This window comes from Heterodontus francisci, chromosome 13, assembly GCF_036365525.1.
Source record: "Heterodontus francisci isolate sHetFra1 chromosome 13, sHetFra1.hap1, whole genome shotgun sequence".
NCBI lineage: Eukaryota > Metazoa > Chordata > Chondrichthyes > Heterodontiformes > Heterodontidae > Heterodontus > Heterodontus francisci.
This window is the reverse complement of record NC_090383.1, coordinates 18,917,289-18,941,037: the sequence shown is the minus strand read 5'-3', so window position 1 is coordinate 18,941,037 and position 23,749 is coordinate 18,917,289. Positions and strand designations below refer to the sequence as shown.

General features: G+C 43.4%; 1 protein-coding gene across 2 annotated transcripts in view; it reads left to right on the top strand.

Moving 5' to 3' along the window:
* Positions 1 to 23,749, top strand: part of esr1 (estrogen receptor 1) — a 288,089-nt gene that overhangs the window by 211,992 nt on the left and 52,348 nt on the right. For both annotated transcript variants that reach the window (XM_068044450.1, XM_068044449.1), the window contains exon 5: positions 5,877 to 6,015. In XM_068044450.1, coding sequence (XP_067900551.1) covers positions 5,877 to 6,015 — 139 coding nt within the window. The remainder of the gene's footprint in view (positions 1 to 5,876; positions 6,016 to 23,749) is intronic.

Here is a 23,749-nt window from a genome sequence, read left to right as displayed (position 1 = left end):
TCTTAATGTGCACAAGGCAGCTAGGACTGGGCAATAACAATTGCCAGCCTTTCCCACATTCTTCAAATAAATGGCACATCGAGGGAAACAAAGGAAAAATACTGCGGATGCTGAAAATCTAAAATAAAAACAGAAAATGCTGGCAACACTCAGCAGGTCAGGCAGTATCTGTGGATTGAGATACAGAGTTAATGTTTCAGCTTAATGATCTTTCATCAGAACTGGAAGATGTTAGAAATGAATAGCTTTTAAGCAAACACAGAGGCAGGGAATAGTGATGGCAGGTGAGGAGGAAAGAAGCTGTGCTCGGGTAGAGGACAATAGTGATTGACAAAGGGGTTGTTGGTGCAAGGCAAACGGAAATGGCAATGTGATAAAGAAAGAAAAAAACAGTCCAGAGGAGGTGTAAATAGTTGCAGCAGGATAGCAGAGGAGGAGGGAAGCATGGAAAATGCTTTTTAATTCTTTCATAGGATGTGAGCATCGCTGGCAAGGCCAGCATTTGTTGCCCATCCTGAATTGCGCTTGAGAAGGTGGTAGTGAGTTTCAAAAGGTGTTTGGTAAAATACCACATAATGGACTTGTTGGCAAAATTGAAGCCCCTGGGATTAAAGGGACAATGGCAGAATGGATATAAAATTGGCTAAGGAACAGAATGCATAGAGTCGTGGTGAATGGCTGTTTTTCAGACTGGAGGGAAAGTGTACAGTAGTGTTTCCCAGGTATTAGGACCCTGCTCTTTTTGAAATATATTAATAACCTGGACTTGGGTATACAGGGCACAACTTCAAAACTTGCAGACGACATGAAAATTGGAAACGTAGTAAACAATGAGGAGGATAGTAACAGACATAGGCATTCACGTGGCAGATGAAATTTAACGCAGAGAAGTGTGAAGTTATACATTTTGCTGGAAGAATGAGAGGCATTATAAACTAAATGACACAATTTTAAAGCGGGTGCATGAACAGAGAGACCTGGGGCTGTAATCATACAAATCTTTGAAGGTGTAGGGATCCTTGGTTTTAGTTATAGAGGCACAGCATATAAAAGCAAGGATGTTATGCTGCACCTTTATAAAACACTGGTTAGGCCTCACTCAGCAGGAGTATTGTATTTAGTTCTGGGCATCACACTTTAAGAAAGATGTCAAGGACTTGGAAAGGGTGCAGAAGAGATTTATTAGAATGGATTCAGGGATGAGGGTCTTTGGTTATGTGGAGAGACTGGAGACACGAAGATTGTTCTCCTTAGAGCAGAGAAGATAAGGGGGAGAATAAATATTGAAAGGCAGGAACACGACAGCCAATTTGCACACAAGGTCCCACAAACAGCAATATGATGACCATCAGTTCGAGTGGTGTTGGTTGCGCAATAAATATTGGCCAAGGCACCAGGAGAACTCCATGGCTGTTCTTTGAATAGTGCCATGGGATCTTTCACATCCATCTGAAAGCGCAGACAGAATCGCGGTTTAGTGCCTCATCCAAAAGAGGGCACTTCCGACAGTGCATATGTGTAGAGATCCAGAGAAAGGACTGCCTCGACCTCACAAGGCGAGGCCAGTTGTAACTGACACTGAGTATTGGTGATAAACGCCATTTTTGAACACAAGCTAGGTTGCGTTCTGGCGGAGTGAAAACAAGGAAGAATATTTCTGCTTCAAGCAGCTGAAGGGTTCGACAAGAGTGCAGTGAGCATTCCTCTTCTCAGACACAATAACTAAAGGGACAGTGACAGAACCAGGAGAAAATTTTCACTCACATTAGGGGCTTCTGTTACAATGACTGGTGGCTCAGGTGATCTGATTGAGGTATTAAAAAGAAATTGATAAGGTAGATAGAGAGTAACTATTTCCATTCAGGGAATTCAAGAACGAGGGGGCATAATCTTAAAATTAGAGCTAGACCATTCAGGAGTGAATCAGGAAGTACTTTTTCCACACAATCTGGCACTCTCTCTCCCCCAAAAGTTTGTGGTGCTGGGAGTCACTTGGAGTTTTCAAGATTGAGAGTGATAGATTTTTATTAGGTAAGGCTAGCAAGTGATATGGAACAAAGGTGGATAGATGGTGTTAAGGTACAGGTCAGAATGATAGAACAGGCTCGAGGGGCTGAATGGCCTACTCCTGTTCCTATGTGTCTCTCTTCTATAGGGTCTCCTATGAGCTAGATGAGGGATAGGTCGGGGAGAAGATTTGATCGCCACACTCAAAAGCTTCTGATTCAGCTGCACTGTTTTTCCTGGAAGGGAGGGAATACCAGAGGAAGAGCTATTCTTAGATTGCACTCACGCATCTCCTTTGGGACCTCCTGAGATTGTGAAAAGTACTATAGAAATGCAAATCTTTCTTTAGAAGGTGACTTAAAACAGTGCTGGGGTCTAGGAGCAGGGTGCTCAGGCAATCTCTCAACCAACATTTAACTTTAAGGTCGCACATTCTGCCCTTATTTTACACTGTCTTTAAAAAATGCTTATGTCCACATTTGTAATGGGAACTGCCGATGCAAACAAGTTACATTGTGGTTACAACTTCTGGACAATGGTGGCACTGCAGATCTTCCATTGGCATGACAGTGTGATTAATGGGTGGCAGGACAAGTTTATATTTGTAGTTTCCATTGTAATTATGAACATAGGAACTTTTCGTGAAAAAGGTTGACGACACTCAGGTACTGAAGGAAGATCTTTAATATGTCGGCAGCGGGGAAGGCAGGGTAAAACTGTTTCATTGGATTTTCTCTGTCAGATTGGCAGATAACTTGTGAACGAATAAAACTCTGCCATTCCTTTCTGTCAGATATTTGTTGTGGAGCCTCACTCGAAGCAGTTCGAGAATCAAGTGTGAGATCTCCACATCTGTAGCTCTCAGTTTTCCAGACTAGAAAATTGGGAACGCCACAGATCAGGCACTGAGAGAATTCTCTGAGCCACATGCTCATCAAGTGAGACCCAAAGCCTTGCTGAATTTACTCGAGAAAGTATAGACACTAGTTAGACCACCTGTATCCATTTCCGCAACATTGTGGGTCTCTGGTCCTGCCTCAGCCCAACTGCTGCTGAAACCTTCATCCAATGTCTCCAGAGCCGACTATTCCAATACTCTCCTGGTCGCTTCTCACCTTCTAACCTTTGTAAATTTCAGCTCATCCAAAAGTCTACCGGCTGTATTCTATCCCCCAAGTCCCGTTCATCGAGCACCCCTGTGTTCACTAACATACCTTGGCTCAGAGTCCACCAATATCCTCATTTTAAAATTCTCATCATCCTGTTCCAATTCCGTCATGGCCTTGCTCTGCTTCATTTCAGTAACATCCAGTCCTACTACCCTCAGATCTCATTCGTCCTCTGACTTTGTTTCTATGCTTCCCCCACTGTCTTTGCCTCACCATTGGTGGCCGTGCCTTCAGCTGCCCATGCCCGACCTTTGTAATTCTCTCCCTAAACCTCCGCCTCTCCATCTCTCTCTCCTTCTTAAAACCTACCCTTTTGACCAAGTTTTTAATCACCCCTTCAAATAATTTCTTTGTTGGTTCAGCATCCATTTTTGTCTGATTACACTTCTATGAAGCATCTTGGGATATTTCCCTGTCTTAAATGTGCTTTTTTAATGTACGTTGATGTACTTCCATAAAGCAAAGTGGTTTGGTCTTGATATTACCTTTAATAACTAATTGTTTTCTCCTCGGTATTGTGCCTTCTACATAAGAATGCATTGCACTCTTCACTAATCTGTCTGAACCATCCGAGTGTTCGTTGGCTGACTCAGTCTGCTATTAGAGTCATAGAGAGATACAACACTGAAACAGGCCCTTCGGCCCACCAAGTCTGTGCCGACCATCAACCATCCATTTATACTAATCCTACATTAATCCCATATTCCCTACCACATCCCCACCTTCCCTCAATTCTCCTACCACTTACCTACACTAGGGGCAATTTACAATGGCCAATTTACCCATCAACCTACAAGTCTTTGGCTGTGGGAGGAAACCGGAGCACCCGGCAGAAACCCACATAGTCACAGGGAGAACTTGCAAAGTCCGCACAGGCAGTGCCCAGAACCGAACCTGGGTCGCTGGAGCTGTGAGGCTGCGATGCTAACCACTGTGCCGCCCATTATTTTGGTCAGTCCTCAATTTGCGCTAGTTTTAACTCATCTTGGAACCTCTGAAGTGAGACTTGCTCATCTCAGCCAAACCATTCCTGTCACAGATGATCATCCACTGTCCTTTTCAGCACACAGTCAAATACATGCTCCCAGAGTTTGTTTGTTAAAAAGACATACTTCCTGCGTTCCAATCATCAGAGTTGTTATTCTTTAGTTTCACTATCTCAGCTCCCTCCTTCTGAAATCACTCCCTCTAGATCTACACATTTATCCATTTACTCTATTTCTTCCTTGTGTAAAGTTTTGCATCTTTCTGTTTAAATTCCATCATGGCCTTACCTCTCCCTTTTTCTGTAATCTTTTCCAATCCAATTATACCCTCCAGGTTCTCTATTCCTCTGGCTCCAGCCTCTTGTGCACTCACCTTCATCACACTGCCTCCACCCCCACCTCCAATCCTTCTCCCCACCACTGGGGGTCTAGTCTGCAGCCACCTACACCTCACACTCTGGAATTCCCTCCCTAAGCCTCTGTGCTTCTCCACCTCCTTTAAGACCCTCCTTAAAAACTACCTATCTGACCAAGCATTTGGTCACCTTCTATTCAGTAATACTTATCCTTCATTGACTTGGCTCTTGTAAGCTTACGTTGGAGTTAGCTTTAACCTGATGACAGATGAAAGCAAAACCACATTGCAAAGCTGCTTCTTTCTGAATGAGGTCAAAGTGCATAACATTGCTGGGTGACTCTAAATTAGTCCGATTTATTCACAAGCCTGCAATTAGGGTTGTCAACTCTGGTTGGGCATATTTCAAAAGGTTTTGTCACATGATCTTCCACCTCCCCCCCCCCACCACCCACCACCAATACTCTCAGCATTGGTTCAACGACACGTCCATTCTCATGGTACTCCACCTTCTCACGTAAGTTGGAGAGTTAACAGACTTTGTTATGATTGGATATTCTTGACTGTTCGTCAAACATTTCCATGACCCTGCTTCAGGCAATGGGCCACTTACAACACAACTTCCTAGTTGACGACTAGACTGTGCTGCTTGAAAAGTAATGAATGAGGGGCATGGTGTCACATAAATTAGAAACATTGGAAGGAACAAAAGAAAAAGGAGGCCATTCAGCCCCTTGAGCCAGTTCCGCCATTCAATTAGATCATGGCTGATTTGTATCTTAGTTCCAACTACCTGTGGTGATTCCGTAAATCTTAATACTTTTGCCTATCAAAGGTCTATCAATCCCAGTTTTGGAATTTTCAAATGACCTATTCTCAACAGCTTTTTGGGGGAAGGATTTCCTGATTTCCACTACACTTGATATGAGGAAGTGATTCCTGACCTCACCCCTGAACAGCCTAGCTCGAATATTAAGCTTTCTCCCCCTTGTTCTAGATTCTCAGGAAAAAGCTTATCTCCATTTACCCTAACAAATCCTTTAATCACCTTAAACACCTCAATTAGATCACTCCTTAATCTCCTATATTGAAGGGAATACAAGCATGGGCAAAGCAGTCTGTCCTCAACATGTAACCCTTTTTGCCAACTGCATTTGAGGAAATTTTCCATGTTTCCCTACAATGTAGTAAAATGTGTTAATGGGTTTGATTTTTATTTGATTTCATGCTGTCAGCATGTGTGTGCTTGTTCCAAGATGGGCACAATTAGCAGACTCGGTAATCATTATATGTCTTGTGTTCATTGTCTTCAGTGTATATGTATCTCTAATGCAATCTTTTCCCCCCCTACTCTCCCAGGATTTGTGGATTTAACACTTCATGACCAGGTGCAACTACTGGAATGCTGCTGGTTAGAAATTTTGATGATTGGCCTTGTCTGGCGCTCCATGGAACATCCAGGAAAGCTCATATTCGCACCAGATCTGGTTTTGGACAGGTACTTCAAACTTAGCTCGTTGGTTTGTGCGAATGTAGTTTTGGACTCTGTAGATCTTTAAGGTACATTGGTCAAGCATGTTACCCCGAGCCGAGGTCCTGTCTTTCCTGATTACTCCTCCTAGCATCTGTTGATGGGCTGAGGAGCACAGAGTGTAAGAACATTTTTGATTGAACTAAAGAGATGGTTGGTAGTGGTGGGATTATAACATGGTACATTCCAGAAACAAATTCCTGCTGATTGTGATCAGCATATGCTGCTACATCATGCAGAAGTCCAACTTTTGAGCGAGACATTGGATTTTGTGAACTGGATTTACAGGCGAGAAATGAGCACCTAATGGCCAATATGGCTGATGGCGTGAGCATGCTCCTTCTACATTGCCCACTATTTGGTTAGAGCTTCTCCCTGGGCAACCAGCATGTACCTGGTCCAGGCTTTAGGGCCCCTTCAATATGCAAATTGGGGTTTCAGGCCCCTTTGTGGGAAACTGGACTGTGAATGACTGTGGCATACTCCAGGTGGGCGTGTAGCAGTCAGTTTCGGCAGGCACGCAGCAGCCAAATTGGCGACCAATAAGCCCTTTTTTCTAATTTACCTTATCGTGGACCCAGGAAGAGCAGGAGTTCTCCTTCCAGCTCCACATTAAAACCGTGAGCTGCTGCCACACTCCATCCACCCCGAGACTCTTGGCCAGTGTCCAGACTAGCCAATCTTGTGCTTCCTTCCACGTTGGCCGATAAGCTGCCTCTGGCTGCTAACACACCAGCAGCTCACTGGTACTATCCCGTGTGCTGCACTGCGATTTCATCCCAATTCAGACGCGATCCAATTTCTACGACATAGCATTGGATCTGGGCACCACTAGGGGGCACCATTGCTCCTCCTCCTGACACTGCATTCCAGCTCAGATGCTGTGCTTCAATATCTGGCCCCCTTTTAGGTGTAATTATATCTGTCAATATAAAACAGACATTTGTTTCTCATCCACTGGGAAAGGAATTCTAATGCAGCCACAGTGCATAAACACAAAACCCAACGCTGCATCGTTCAAATTCGGATTCCTCCAAAAAAAACTCGATTTGATGCCATACAGTTGTCATTTTGTAGCTTCGTTTGTAACTCAGATGATGAAAGGCCTGTTGCGATTGAGACATGAGATTGCTCAGGACTAAGTACTGGCACACTCTGCTGATGCAGTTAATGTCTCAGGGAGCTGCAAAATATAGCAATAGCGAAGAGATTTTGCTAGAATTGCAAAGAGGCAGCCTGGAAGCTATTTGGGAAATCAGCCTATTTTTCAGACACCCCCAACCGTTTCACAGAGTTAGAGTGTTTATGATAATGACTTTGAAAGTGAGGAAGCTGAGCCATGTACAATAACACAAGCATCTGTGCACAGTTCTGGTCTCCATATTACAAAATGGATATAGAAGCACTGGAGAAAGTGTAAAAATTTTTTACAAGGTTGATACCAGAATTGAGAGGATATAACTATCAGGAAAGACTGAACAAGCTGCTTTCTCCAGAAAAGAGAAGGCTGAGGGGTGAGCTGATAGAGATCTTCAAAATTATGAAGGGGTTTGATAGGGTAGGTGTAAAGAAGATGTTCCCACTTGTGGGAAGACTACAACTTAGGGGCCATAAATATAAGATAATCGCTAATAAATCCAGTAAGGAATTCAGGGGAAACTTCCTTGCCCAGAGAGTAGTTAGAATGTTGAACTTGTTACCACATGGGGTAATTGAGACAAATAACATAGATGCATTTAAGGGGAAGCCAGATAAGTACATGGGGGAGAATGGAATAGAAGGTATTGTTGCCAAGTTAGATGATGTAAGGTGGGTGGAGGCTCGTGTTGAATACAAATGCTTGCAAGGACCAGATGGGCTGAATGACCTGCTTCTGTTCTGAAAATTCTATGCAATTCTATTTATTGATGGCAGCGAGCAGACAGCATGGGGTGACAAAGTTCTGTTTTAACTCCATACCATGTCAACATAGTTTCTTCATAACTAGTCAAGCACTGGGCTATCATCCTGCCCTCACTGACTTACATTAGCTCCACCACCAACCCCCGCCCCCAAAGCATTGAATTCTCTTTGTTCTTTCACTGCTTTTATTTATTTTCACATTCTTACTTTCCACTTTTTAGTTCAGTCAATGGGGCTTGGCTGACTGGTAGCATTGTTCCCTCTTGTCTGAAGGTTGCAGGTTCAAGCCCCTCTCAAGAACACAAGAAATGGGAGCAGGAGTAGACTATACGGCCTGTCGAGCCTGCTCCGCCATTCAATACGATCATAGCTGATCTCCAGCTACAACTCCACTTTGCTGCCTGGTCCCCATAATCCCTCAATTCCCTGAGACCAAAAATCTCTCTCAGCCTTAAATGTATTCAACATTGGAACATCCACAACCCTCTGGGGTAGAGAATTCCAAAGATAAACAACCCTTTTTACTCATCTTAGTCCTAAATGATTGTCCCTTTATCCTGAGACTGTGTCCCCATGTTTTAGATTCCTCAACCAGCGGAAACAACCTCTCAGTGGCCACCCTGTCAAGCCCCTTCAGAATCTTGTATGTTTCAATGAGATCGCCTCTCATTCTTCTGAACTCCAGAGAATATGGGCCCAATTTACTCAGCCTTCAGTTTGAGGGCGAGCAACCCGGGTCTCAAACCAGTGTCTTCAACTTAAACAAAGGTAATTACAGAGGTACGAAGAAAGAGTTGTCTAAAGCGGGCTGGAAAAATAGACTACAGGGAAAGTCAGTAGCTGAGCAGTGGCGACTTTTAAGCAGATATTTCATAACACTCAGCAAACATTTATTCTGGTCAGAAGGAAGGACTCGATGAGAATGATGAACCACCTGTGGATAACAAAGGAAGTTAAGGAGAGTTTCAAATCAAAAACAAAGGTGTGCAAAGCGGCAAAATGGCAGATAATTTAAACCAATATTTTGCATTGGTCTTCACGGTGGAGGACACTATAAACATCCCAACACTAATAGATGAGCAAGGTGTAAATGGGAGGGAGGAACTTGTAACAATCTCTATCACGAGGGAAAAGGTGCTTGATAAGCTGATAGGACTAAAAGGCAGACAAGTTGTCAGGACCTGATGGCCTGCATCCAAGGGTTTTAAAAGAAGTGGCTGCAGAGATGGTGGAGGCATTGGTCATAATATACCAAAACTCACTGAATTTCTTCTCTCAGAGGGTAGTGAATCTCTAGAATTCTCTACCTCACTGGTAGGGTACCAGTGGATTGGAAAACTGCTAATGTGACACCCCTATTCAAGAAAGGAGGGAGACAGAAAGCAGGAAATTACAGACCAGTTAGCTTAACATCTGTCATTGGGAAAATGTTAGAGTCCATTATGAAGGAAGAAATAGCAGGACATTTAGAAAAACATAATGCAATCAAACAGTGTCAACATGGTTTTATGAAAGGGAAATCATATTTGATATTTTTTTTTTTAAAAAAAGAGTTCTTTGAGGATATAACAAGCAGAGTAGATAAGGGGGAACCGGTAGATGTAGTGTATTTGGATTTTCAGAAGGCATTTGATAAGGTGCCACATAAAAGGTTATTGCACAAAGTAAGAGCTCAGGGTATTGGGGGTAATGTGTTGGCATGGATTGAGGATTGGCTAACACACAGAAGGCAGAGAGTTGGGATCAATGGGTCTTTTTCAGGTTGGAAAGTCGTAACTAGTGGGGTGCCACAAGGATCGGTCCTAGGGCCTCAATTATTTACTTTCTATATTAATGACTTGGAGGAAGGGACAGAGTGTAGTGTATCCAAATTTGCTGACGATACAAAAATAGGTGGGAAGGCATGTTGTGATGAGGACACAAAGAATCTGCAAAGGGACATAGATAGGTTAAGTGAGTGGGCAAAAACTTGGCAGATGGAGTTCAATGTGGGCAAGTGTGAGGTAATCCACTTCGGTAGGAAGAATAAAAAGGAAGAATATTATTTAGATGGAGAAAGACTACAAAATACTGCAGTACAGAGGGATCTGGGTGTTCTTGTACATGAAGCACAAAAAGTTAACATGCAGGTGCAGCAAGTAATTAGGAAGGCAAATGGACTTTTGGCCTTTATTGCTAGGGGGTTGGAGTTTAAAAATAGGGAAGTCTTGTTGCAATTCTACAGGGTATTGGTGAGCCCACACCTGGAGTACTGTGTACAGATTTGGTCCCCATATTTAAAGGAAGAATATACCAGCTTTGGAGGCAGTTCAGAAAAGGTTCACTAGGCTGATTCTTGGGATGAAGGGGTTGTCTTATCCAGAACGGCTAAACAGGTTAGGTCTTTATTCATTGGAGTTTAGAAGAATGAGAGGTGATCTTATTGAAACATAAGATTTTAAGGGGGCTTGACAGGGTAGATGTTGAGAAGATGTTTCTGCTGGTGGGGGAATCTCAAACTCGGGGATATAGTTACAGAATAAGGGGACACACATTTAAAACTGAGATGTGAAGGAATTTCTTCTCAGAGGGTGGTGAATCTCTGGAATTCTCTACCTCGGAGTTGTGGAGGCTAGGTCACTAAGTATATTTAAGGAGGAGGTAGATAGATATTTGAAATCCCGGAGAGTCGAGGATTATGCGGAGCAGGCCCAAAAGAGGAGTTGAGACCTGGGACAGATCAACCATAATCTTATTGAATGGCGGGGCAGGCTTGAGGGGCTGAATGGCCTACTCCTGCTCCTATTTCTTATGTTCTTATGTTCACAGGACAACCCTGTCATCCCAGGCACCAATCTAGTGAACCCTTGCTGTACTGCCTCCAATACAAGTATATCCTTCCTTAGATACAGAGACCAAAACTGCACACAGTATTCCAGATATGGTCTCACCAAAGCCCAAACTATTGTAGCAAAACTTCTTTATTCCTGTATTTCAATCCCCTTGCAATAAAAGCCAACATGCCACTTGCCTTCCTAATTGCTTGCTGTACTTGCATGCTAACTTTGTGTTCCTTGTGCAAGTACACCCAAGTCCCTCTGAACATGAATATTTAAAAGTTTCACAACTTTCAAAAAATATTCTGCTTTTCTATTCTTCAGAGACTTGAACACTTAACCAAGACTCACAACTCAATGCATTGCTGACAGTGTGCAGCACTGCCAGAGGTGCTGTCCTTCAGATGGAAGTCTGCCTGCTCCATTGTCAGGTACACATTAAAGATGCCATGGCACTGTTGGAAGAAGAGTTCTCCCAGTGTTCTGGACAAATTTTCTCCTTCAACTAGCACCACTAGAAAGAGTTTATCTGGTCATTCATGTCATTGCTGTTTCGAGATCTTGCTGTGCACAAAATGGCTGCTGCTTTACCTAATGAATTGCAAAGTAATTCGTTAGATGCAAAAGGCTTTGAAATGTTTCTGAGAGGTGCGATAAGGATGTACACAAATGCAAGTCTTCCCTCCTTTATTACCTGAGTTTTTTCTCTTAATTTCTCATTGTCCAAATTTTATTTATTTTGTACATACCGATTCTTTTTGTTTTAGCATAAGAGGTCCATTATGGTCAAGAGCAGCCAAGATATCTGTGGGAAGATTAATATCAGTCCAAGAGAATTAAGGAGTGATGAGGGTAGGGACTGAGCAGCACGGAGAGTGTAGACAGAGCACAGAACTTCATAAATACATACAAACAGTGACAGACAAAAACAGATCCTCTGGTTAAATCCATCTGTCCCACACAGCTGCAAAGCACTGCAATGACTACAATCTGCATCCCACCCAAATCATGTAATCTCCTGAGAGAGGTGAATAAACAGATAAAAACCCAGGCCAATTTGGGTAAGATTCCTCTCTGATCCCCTACAGGCAATTGAAACGTTCATGATAGAGAAAGACTTTGACAAATCATAGTGGGGCAAGATGGTGGAAGAGTGTGTGCCAAGAGAGGCAGGTGAAAAGACTACAGGCTGTATGGGCAGGAAGTTATGAGATTAAGAGAGGCAGAAAGAGTACATTCGTATTTTCTTTCAGGATGCAACAATGTGGAGACAGTCTGATATATAAAAGAACTGCTCATTTCTCTGACATGGCTCACAGTCCAACACAATGGAATCAGAAAGACGATTACTGATCGTTTTAATACTACAGACTGGGAAGTAGTGCAGGTGCAAAGTTACACTTGTGTGATATTTCTGTCATGTTGCAAATTTGGACATAGTTTAACCTGGTAGTGGAGTGAAAATACCAACTGTGCCAGTTATTGAGGTTGGCCCCAGTTAATATTAACCAAGGTTGCAAATTACAATTCATTATCCAAGCCTCAGTCAGATTAGCATTTAATCTATGCCCATGAAACAAAGCTACATCCACAGAAATGCATTTAAAAAATATTGCATTTGAGCTATTCAGAGATCTTTGGGAGCCTCCAGTGTTCATAGTGGTGATTGTACTGATAAAATTTGCAATATGTGCAACAAACCCAAAGTGTATTCCATTAATTTGCTGCATTTTTCCTTGCAATATGTATCTTTGAACATGAAGGTGTCTCTGGCATGCACGATGCCAGCAGAATCCACAAGTGGCTATTTGACTGGACCAGTCATGCAGAGAGCCATAAGTATTCAAAATTGGAAAATCAAAACCTGGTTTCAATAAAAGTGACTATGAAGTTGTTAGATTGTCATAAAAACCAAACTTGTTCACTAATGGCCTTTAGGAAAGGAAACCTGCTGTCCTGACCCAGTCTGAGCTTATGTGTGACACAGGACCCAGACCAATGGTTGACTTTTAACTGCCTTCTAAAGTGGCTTGGTGAGCCAGTCAAGCGCAATTAGGAATCGACAATGAATGGTGGCTTTGTCAGCGACATCCACATCCCAAGAATGAATAATTAAAATTCAGATACAGAATGCAATTTGTATTTGACCATTTTCAACCTACAGAGTGACTATAGGATTGGAATGAAAAAAAAAAAAAGGAGGCTTCTGGCAGAGTCAGAGGGCTGAAAACAGTGAGGCCCTAGAGAAGCATAGAAAGTGTGGGGGGCGGGGGGTACTTAAAAAAGTAATTAGGAGAGCGAAGAGGGGGCATGAAAAAACATGACAGGGGGCAAGATAAAGGAAAATCCCAAGGCGTTTTTCTTTTGGGCCTCCTTATCTCGAGAGACAATGGATACGCGCCTGGAGGTGGTCAGTGGTTTGTGAAGCAGCGCCTGGAGTGGCTATAAAGGCCAATTCTGGAGTGACAGGCTCTTCCACAGGTGCTGCAGAGAAATTTGTTTGTTGGGGCTGTTGCACAGTTGGCTCTCCCCTTGCGCCTCTGTCTTTTTTCCTGCCAACTACTAAGTCTCTTCGACTCGCCACAATTTAGCCCTGTCTTTATGGCTGCCCGCCAGCTCTGGCGAATGCTGGCAACTGACTCCCACGACTTGTGATCAATGTCACACGATTTCATGTCGCGTTTGCAGACGTCTTTATAACGGAGACATGGACGGCCGGTGGGTCTGATACCAGTGGCGAGCTCACTGTACAATGTGTCTTTGGGGATCCTGCCATCTTCCATGCGGCTCACATGGCCAAGCCATCTCAAGCGCCGCTGACTCAGTAGTGTGTATAAGCTGGGGATGTTGGCCGCTTCAAGGACTTCTGTGTTGGAGATATAGTCCTGCCACCTGATGCCAAGTATTCTCCGAAGGCAGCGAAGATGGAATGAATTGAGACGTCGCTCTTGGCTGGCATACGTTGTCCAGGCCTCGCTGCCGTAGAGCAAGGTACTGAGGACACAGGCCTGATACACTCGGACTTTTGTGTTCCGTGTCAGTGCGCCATTTTCCCACACTCTCTTGGCCAGTCTGGACATAGCAGTGGAAGCCTTACCCATGCGCTTGTTGATTTCTGCATCTAGAGACAGGTTACTGGTGATAGTTGAGCCTAGGTAGGTGAACTCTTGAACCACTTCCAGTGCGTGGTCGCCAATATTGATGGATGGAGCATTTCTGACATCCTGCCCCATGATGTTCGTTTTCTTGAGGCTGATGGTTAGGCCAAATTCATTGCAGGCAGACGCAAACCTGTCGATGAGACTCTGCAGGCATTCTTCAGTGTGAGATGTTAAAGCAGCATCGTCAGCAAAGAGGAGTTCTCTGATGAGGACTTTCCGTACTTTGGACTTCGCTCTTAGACGGGCAAGGTTGAACAGCCTGCCCCCTGATCTTGTGTGGAGGAAAATTCCTTCTTCAGAGGATTTGAACGCATGTGAAAGCAGCAGGGAGAAGAAAATCCCAAAAAGTGTGGGTGCGAGAACACAGCCCTGTTTCACACCACTCAGGATAGGAAAGGGCTCTGATGAGGAGCCACCATGTTGAATTGTGCCTTTCATATTGTCATGGAATGAGGTGATGATACTTAGTAGCTTTGGTGGACATCCGATCTTTTCTAGTAGTCTGAAGAGACCACGTCTGCTGACGAGGTCAAAGGCTTTGGTGAGATCAATGAAAGCAATGTAGAGGGGCATCTGTTGTTCACGGCATTTCTCCTGTATCTGACGAAGGGAGAACAGCATGTCAATAGTCGATCTCTCTGCACGAAAGCCACACTGTGCCTCAGGGTAGACGCGCTCGGCCAGCTTCTGGAGCCTGTTCAGAGCGACTCGAGCAAAGACTTTCCCCACTATGCTGAGCAGGGAGATTCCACGGTAGTTGTTGCAGTCACCGCGGTCACCTTTGTTTTTATAGAGGGTGATGATGTTGGCATCGCGCATGTCCTGGGGTACTGCTCCCTCGTCCCAGCACAGGCATAGCAGTTCATGTAGTGCTGAGAGTATAGCAGGCTTGGCACTCTTGATTATTTCAGGGGTAATGCTGTCCTTCCCAGGGGCTTTTCCGCTGGCTAGGGAATCAATGGCATCACTGAGTTCCGATTTGGTTGGCTGTATGTCCAGCTCATCCATGACTGGTAGAGGCTGGGCTGCATTGAGGGCAGTCTCAGTGACAGCATTCTCCCTGGAGTACAGTTCTAGGTAGTGCTCAACCCAGCGGTCCATCTGTTTGCGTTGGTCAGTGATTATGTCCCCCGATTTAGATTTGAGGGGGGTGATCTTCTTGATGGTTGGCCCAAGAGCTCTCTTGTGATGACAGGGGGCAAGATAAAGGAAAATCCCAAGGCGTTTTATAAGTATATTAAGGGCAAGAGGATAACCAGGGAAAGAGTAGGGCCCATTAGGGACCAAAGTGGCAATCTGTGTGTGGAGCCGGAGGATATAGGTGAGGTTTTAAATGATTACTTTTCATCTGTGTTCACTATGGAGAAGGACGATATAGGTGTAAAGATCAGGGAGGGGGATTGTGATATACTTGAACAAATTAACATTGAAAGGGAGGAACTCAGTGGTTTTAGCAGGCTTAAAAGTGGATAAATCCCCAGGTCCAGATGAGATGTATCCCATGCTGCTATGCAAGGCAAGGGAGGAGATTGCAGGGGCTCTGACACAAATTTTCAAATCCTCTCAGACCATAGGAGAGGTACCAGAGGATTGGAGGACAGCGAATGTGGTACCATTATTCAAGAAGGGTAGTAGGGAAAAACCAGGTAATTATAAGCCAGTGAGTCTAACATCAGTGGTAGGGAAACTATTGGAAAAAGTTCTGAGGGACAGGATTAATCTCCACTTGGAGAGGCAGGGACTAATCAAGCATAGTCAGCATGGCTTTATCAGGGGGAGATCATGTCTAACAAATTTGATTCAATTTTTCAAGGAAGTGACTAGGTGTGTAGATGAGGGTAAAGCAGTTGATGTAGTCTACATGGACTTCAGTAAGGCTTTTGATTAGGTCCCGCATGGGAGATTGGTCAAGAGTGCAAGGGCCCATAGGCTCCAGGGCAATTTGGTAAATTGGATCCAAAATTGGCTTAGTGACAGGAGGCAGAGGGTGATGGTTGAGGGTTGCTTTTGCGATCGGAAGCCTGTGACCAGTAGTGTACGCAGGGATCGATGCTGGGACCCTTGCTGTTTGTAATGTATAGTAATGATTTAAGACGTGAATATAGGAGGTATGATCAGTAAGTTGCAGATGACACGAAAATTGGTGGTGTTGTAAATAGTGAGGAGAAAAGCCTTAGATTATAGGATGATATAGATGGGCTGGTAAGATGGGCAGAGCAGTGGCAAATGGAATTTAATCCTGAGAAGTGTGAGGTGATGCATTTTGGGAGGACTAACAAGGCAAGGGAATATACAATGGATGGTAGGACCCTAGGAAGTACAGAGGGTCAGAGGGACCTTGGTGTACTTGTCCATAGATCACTGAAGGCAGCAACACAGGTAGATAAGGTGGTTAGGAAGCCATATTGGACACTTGCCTTTATTAGCCAAGGCATAGAATACAAGAGCAGGGAGGTTATGATGGAGCTGTATAAAATGCTAGTTAGGCCAGAGCTGGAGTACTGTGTACAGTTCTGGTCGCAACACTGTAGGAAGGATGTGATTGCACTGGAGAGGGTGCAGAGGAGATTAACCAGGATGTTGCCTGGGCTGGAGCATTTCAGCTATGAAGAGAGACCTGATAGGTTGGGGTTGTTTTCCTTAGAGCAGAGAAGGCTGAGGGGGGAACCTGATTGAGGTATACAAAATTATGAGGGGCATTGATAGGGTAGGTAGGAAGAAACTTTTTCCTTAGCAGAGGTGTCAATGACCAGGGGGCATTGATTTAAGGTGAGGTACAGGAGGTTTGGAAGGGATTTGAGGAAATATTTTTTCACCCATTGAGTGGTTGGAATCTGGAACTCACTGCCTGAAGGGGTGGTAGAGGCAGGAACCCTCAACATTTAAGAAGTATTTAGATGAGCACTTGAAATGCCATAGCATAGAAGGCTATGGGCCAAGTGCTGGAAAATGGGATTAGAATGGATAGGTGACTGAAGGCTGGCACAGACACAATGGGCCGAACAGCCTGTTTCTGTGCTGTATAACTCTGACTCTATACTCTGCTGAAGACATCATCCAGATGAAATGAGATCAGAAGACTCGCCAGAAGACAATGGTGAGAGAAATGAAAAGATAAATACCTCAGTCAGAAGATAAAGATGATGCCCATCTTCGCTCAACCCCTATTGCAGCACCCAACAGTTTTGATTGGTTCCAGAACTTTCCTTACAGCATCCACCCTATATTTGCCTGGTTTGAACCTGTGTTTCCCATGCCCTATTGACATGGTTTAATTTGCAGTAGTATCTCTTTTCCATACTATTTACTATCTTATATCCATAACGTCATCACTCAGTTGCTTCTTTTTAATGCTAGAAAACTCAAGTTTCACTTGCCTTCCTTTCTAACATCCTGTTGATGCTAGTGATTAGTCTCATTGTGCTTCTCTGAAAGGCCTCCATAGCTTGAATGTCTTCCTCATGTCTCAATGGCCAGAAGCACATGGAGCACTCAAGGGTGCAAAAAAAGGCAAAGAATCTGTTTCTATTTTAAAACTCACTGGCCATTAAAGTCCTGCAGAAGGATACTCTAGATTACAAGGGCACCTCAGTAATAAGAGACATAAATGCTGGCTCCATAATAGCATTCAGATGACTAGGAGAAGAGCTGAGTCGTTACTTCCCGGAGCAACGAGGAGCAAAGTTGCTGATTTTGCACCAGTGAAATGAGCGGATGGAACACCAATCTACCTGACGTTCTAACTGTGCCAAATCTGTTTGGGTAAAATATATGTATCTGGGTGTTCCTGGATGGCCTTCCTTGCTTGCTGAAGCAGGAATGCATTCTCCTTCGCAAGTAGCTGGAATGATGCCGGAGCAGCAGGTGGAGACAGAGAGAGCTAGCATTTGCCCTAGTGTGGCTGATGTGTTCCCTTGCACATGGTTTGTTGTAGAGCCTGCCCCATATTTGTAGTAACCCAAAGAAAGCCCTCTGGAATACACAGCAAATGTTCTTCCTATTGTTCAGCAGTACATGGGATACCTCTCACTCAGTGACCATGACAATTCTCCCTTCAATAGATTTCACATTTTCCTGTGTCTTGTCCTTCCTTCTGAATTGTTTTCGTTTTCATGGATGGATCTAGTGGAGCTGAACGAAGGTGATGTCTCTGTGGTGAGGAGGAGAATGTACACCTTATGACATGGGACATGAGAGCACATATTGACTGAAATTCAAGAAGGACTGTCGCAAATACCAGACAGGCAGGTTTTAAAATAAGCATTCTCAGTGTAGCTGTGGCATATTTACGCAGGATTTGATTACACGTGTATTAAAGATGTTACAAACTAACAGCAGGAAGCTGATTAAGATACACATCATGCAAAGCAATTTCACCTCTCCTCAGCTGCAACAAAGATAAACATCATATGATAAATTTATCAGTCTACTTGGACCCTAGTCATGAACTTTTTCTTTTGAGAGGTATCTTGAACGTTTATCCATCATGTGCTTTAGTCACATTACATGCAGCTGAGCTTCTGCAGCCTACTTTAGACCTTCAAATATTTCAAGTCAGCCTTCTTTCTTGCCGTCCTTTTGATGCTATTACTGCACTTCATGCAGTTCAGAGTCACCTCTGATTTTTACCTGAGTTATTGCTTACATCAGCCACACGAAATGACTGCTGGCTCTTCCACAGCTTCAACCTCCTACTCCCCCAGCATCATTTCAGAAACTCATAGTGCAGACTGAATTGTAAAGCTGAATCCACTCTTTCTACAAGTCAATTTTATCCTAATAAGGGACCTCTGACTTGAACTTTGGACTCTCCCTTATTGTCTCCGCTCTATTCTCTGTTTATTGCAGGACCTATCTAAGCCTTTTCCATGTATATATAACCTGAATTTCCCTATGCCCATTCGCATATGTGTTTCGGCTGCTTAGACCTGAGCCTATTACTTCTACCTTCCTAACCCATCTTGGACCCTTCTCCCAATCTCCTCGACCTCATCTTACCCAATAATGCCTCCTTTCATTTCTCCCTTCTCAGCTACGTTGCCCATCGAAAACTCTATCCCAGCTCATTACTATTTCTCAACCTTCCAACTCTTCTGCTGCCAACCCAGATTGCCTCCCACTTGGATAAACCTACAGCTTACTCTGTGCCTCTGTTGGTATCCTCCAAAGGGCCCTTGAGGCACTCAACGCTGCCTCCTTACGAACAGCAACCCTAACTGTCCCATCGCCTTTCCTCAGTGACCTTTCCTCCAAGGGTGCATGCTGAGGGTTAAGCTTGCCATCCTCCTACCTGTTCCGCTCACCCCTCACAGCATTGACCCTGTGGATCAACTATTATCGCCCTTCTCTGCGTCTCCTTCCAGAATGTCTGTGCACTTGTTATCCCTTGTACTTGCTATCCATAAATTTAATGTGGATGATGGCATCAACATCATGGCCGTGACAAAATATTGACTAATGGATGATGACACCTTGCCCCTTACTGAAGCCTGCCTACCAGGCTTTACCTTCCACCATTTGCCCTGCCCAAACCACCATGGTGGCAGTGTATCCCTTATCACAAAATCTCCAAAGTTCTTCAACCTAAATCCCTACCCATCTTTCATACAACTCTGATTGAAACCCTCTAATTAGATCTCCACCAGTTCTACCTCACCGTCAGCTCGCTCAACACTTCCACTTGTCATGCTGCTTTCTGACAACCAGTATGGGTTTAGCATAAATTGACTCCAAGTAAATATTGGGAAGATCGAAGTCATTGTCTTTGAACTGTGCCACAATCTCCATTCCCTTGCTACTGATTCCATTCCCCTCCCTGACCACTTTCTCAGGCTGAACTAGAGTCTTTGCAACCTCATGTTCTATTTGGTCCTGAGCTGAGCATCTGACCCCAAATCCTCTCCATCACCAAGGCTGCCTACTTCCTTCTGTGTAGTATCACCCATCTCCATCCTTGCCTCAGCCTATTGGTGGCTGAAACCTACACCCATGTTTTTGTTAACACCAGACTCAACTATTCCAATTCATGGCTAGTCAGCTTTCTTCCACCTCTATAAACTTTAGCTGATCCAAAATTCTACACCACTGCCACATCACCATATTATAAGTCACACCAAGTCTGTTCACCCATCACCCCTGTGCTCAGTGACCTACATTGGTTCCTGGTCCACCAATGCCACAGATTTAAAATTCTCGTCCTTATGTTTAAATCCCTTCTTGGCCTCACCCCTCCCTATTTCTGTAACATACTCCAATGCTAAAAACCTCTGAGAACACTCAATTCCTCCAATTCTTTCCACTTGTACAACCGGCACTTTCTTCACCCCACAATTGCTGGCTGTGTTTTCAGCTGTCTTCTATGGCCTAAGCTCGGAATTCCCTCTACACCTCTCGTTTCTTCTTTAAGATGCTCCTTAAACCCTTCCATGTGACCAAGCTTCCACTCCTAATATCTCCTCATGTGGCTCAGGTCAAATTTTGTTTCATTACACTCCTGTGAAGAACTTTGGTACATTTTAATACCATATAATTACAAATTGCTGAAGAAAATGTGTTTCAAATTCATATACTACGTTGCCTGAATAAAAAATTGAATTAAGTGAAATGTGTGGGTCAATCTCTTTCTTGGGACCATTTGGTCCCAGTACTGCATTTACCACTACCTGTGTACAATATCACATTCACTCACACTTGCAAGCATGTATCAATGTGAAAAATGTCTCATTGAGGATGTAGATTAGAACTATTGCTGTGAAATTGTAAATGTGTGCCCTAACTTAGCTTATAAATTTTTTAAAATCTTGCCATAGACCTTGTCCCTATCCTTCCAGTATGTGTATGTGTGCAGTAGTTAGAATTATATGATACAAAAGAGTTGTAAAATGGTCAGAATTGAGGACGGCTAGGGCTGACGGGCGGCTAGAGTTCTGGGATGGATGGAGTTGGGGGACGGATGTAGTTCTGGGATGGACAGAGTTCTAGGTTGGATATGGTTGTCCTGCTGGGTGAAAGCAGTCACAGGGCAGGGAGTTTGGCTGCCTTTTTTGCCAGAGAACATTGATGCATGTGAGACAGAAACTAAAATGGAGCAAAGAGAGGATAAATGCCTCAGGTGATAGGGAGAAATGTGCCCATACAACACAAGCATCACATACTGCAGTGGCATATCAAAGACACACTTGTATCATTCTTATCTGAAACACTTGCCAAAGACCCCTAATACATATAACATACACACAACATTCTACACACAGGCACATTCATTGACACTACAGCCAGCCAAAGTCATACAAAGCCAAAATCTCATATCGCACCCTACCACCTTGTACCAAACCTGCCCTTCACATGTCTGCCAAATACCAAAGCTTTGCCCATGATCCATGGGCCATACACACTTATCTCACAAACATCACAGGCTAGCTTATGTGCACAAGCATCTCATAGCCAATACAATGTTATCATCTCTCCTTTCTACCTACAAACAGTAACAGTAACTACCCAGTTTGTTAACTTCAGTTAACCTTCTTCATTATGCTGAGCATCCTCAGTTATTGGAAATCAAAATAGGGTTTGTTCTTGTTAATTATTTAGTTAGTTCACTTGAAATATTTAAAGAAAATAGAAAATGGATGAGTGCTTAGTAGCACTGAGATCAGAAAGTGTTAGAAAATGGCTGGAGTTTTGGTTTTTTAATGAAAACATTCTGTGCAGTTGGTATTTCTGAGAATCTTGTTTTCTGCAGTGTGTTGTCTGCTATCCAACCACATTTTAAGTAGAGAACAGGACCAGATTACCTGGATGCTTGGCCAATTGAAGATGCTCAATAAGCTTCAGATATAAAGTGCAGAACTTCCTCGCAGTCGCACTCTGCACCATTTCAATGTAAGCACTCAAAAGCCCAATAAAAATCAACGGCACCTCTGAATTTCACCCCATTACATAATATGTACATTGTTTAGATCTATTACTGTTCCATTTGCTGTGAGATATTTTCACAAGGATTAGGATAGATGAAGGCAGCGTTTGTACATCTAGCTTCATCAGCATGTCCCACCCACACCTGCCCCTCCCACTTCCCCCATCACAACGTCTGTCTTCCTCTTGAAAGATCCCAGAGTTCTTGCCTTCACTCCCCTGCTGGGAGATGATTGCAGGGACTAATCATGCACTGAGTGCTTGATCTAACAGAGTAACAGGTTGATATCTGAATATCCTGCACAATTTACTACCCACACAGCTATGATGCTTGGCTTCAGGTCAGAAGACCAGTGTTTTTTCATTCATGGATATATGAGGACTGTTCAGCTTGGTTCAGTTGGATGTAGAATCAACTGATTCAGATGGGGAATGTTCAAACCTCACTCCAGGCTGAGTACTTCCTGACCTAGTCCTGAACTTGTATTTGGCCAGTTTGTGCCCATGTCCCTTTGTCCTACGATCCCGGCTGCTCAAAGAACATCAGTTAAACAGCTTCTCTGGAAGCAATTTTGGATCTTGCAACAAATAAAATAATTGTGATTGAGGAGTCAGGTGGAGAAATTAGTTCAATTGTTCACAAAAAAAGAAAAGTGGTGATTGAAGATGAAGCTTTTAGACAGAAAACTGCCAAAGATTTTGAGGTAGAATTGCCAAAGAGATTGTCCCAATCACCCACCATAATTTCCAACCCATGATTCAGGTAGTCCTGCAGCAGCGTAAATGGTCTTTTTTGTCAGCCATTTATGCCATTTCTCCACTGATTTCCTGTCAAGAGCCCACATGGAAATTCCAGGCGTGTAAATCAGTGGGGGGGGGGGGGGGGGGGTGGGGGAAAGAGAGGCGTCATCACCCACAGTGGGCTAATGGAACACTCTGGGATGAATTTTCAACTTGCTGCCTGGCCATTAAACCTAGTGATGGGATTGACCTCATACTATAGAAAGTGCTAGTTTTTATTCTCAATGATTTCTATAATGGGCGACTGGCCTGTCTTAACACCTGAGCATAAATTAAAAATCTGCCCCCTCAGTTTCTTTGTAGCTTCTAAACCATTCAATTAAATGTCACAAATCTTCTGGAAAAAAAAATTGCAGTAATTTAATATCACAGTGTTAGAGGATTCACAATAGTTATTGTTGGCTATTGATTGTTACTGGCAGCCTCGATGTTACTTAGAGTTTTTCTTGACCTCATCCATTAAGTAATGGTATTTCAGGTTACATCCTGAGGCAAACTGGCCATTCCACATCCCAATTTAGCAGATTATAGTGATTTTTATTTTTCTATTTGAATTTCTTCATAATCTTTTCAGGTTGTCTTTGTATTCAGCTTCTGGAAAGGATGGCAATGGATTAATGTATAAAAACAGTTAGCCTTCCAATAGTAAATATTACTGCGAGTATTTCAAAACACAGTTTAAAGATATTAATACCAGACTTTGCTGTAGGAGTGAATCTAACAGCATTTGCCATTAATTAAACTTGCCCTTGCACATTTTGGTTTTTAAATTGTTTGCAGTGGCAACTTGTTGAAAGTGCAAGTTTGTAACATCGCAGCAAGGGAAACCAGGCATCTGGGATCTGAATGATAGGGCAAGCAACTGTGTATCTCCTTAACCAATTAGCTCGAACAATTGTGAAATTAAAGGTGCAAGGACTGAGAAGGAAGTATACATTAGAGTCGGAAAATTCAATGTTATATCAGTTATGTAAGAGAAATAAAAAGAGGGAAAGGAAGATTGGTTCAAGAGAGAAAAAGAGACAGCAAGGAAAAGTAAAATAAAAGAAGAAATTTACATATTGTGAAATCTCCAAAAATTAAAAGTTGAAGGAATGAGACACCACA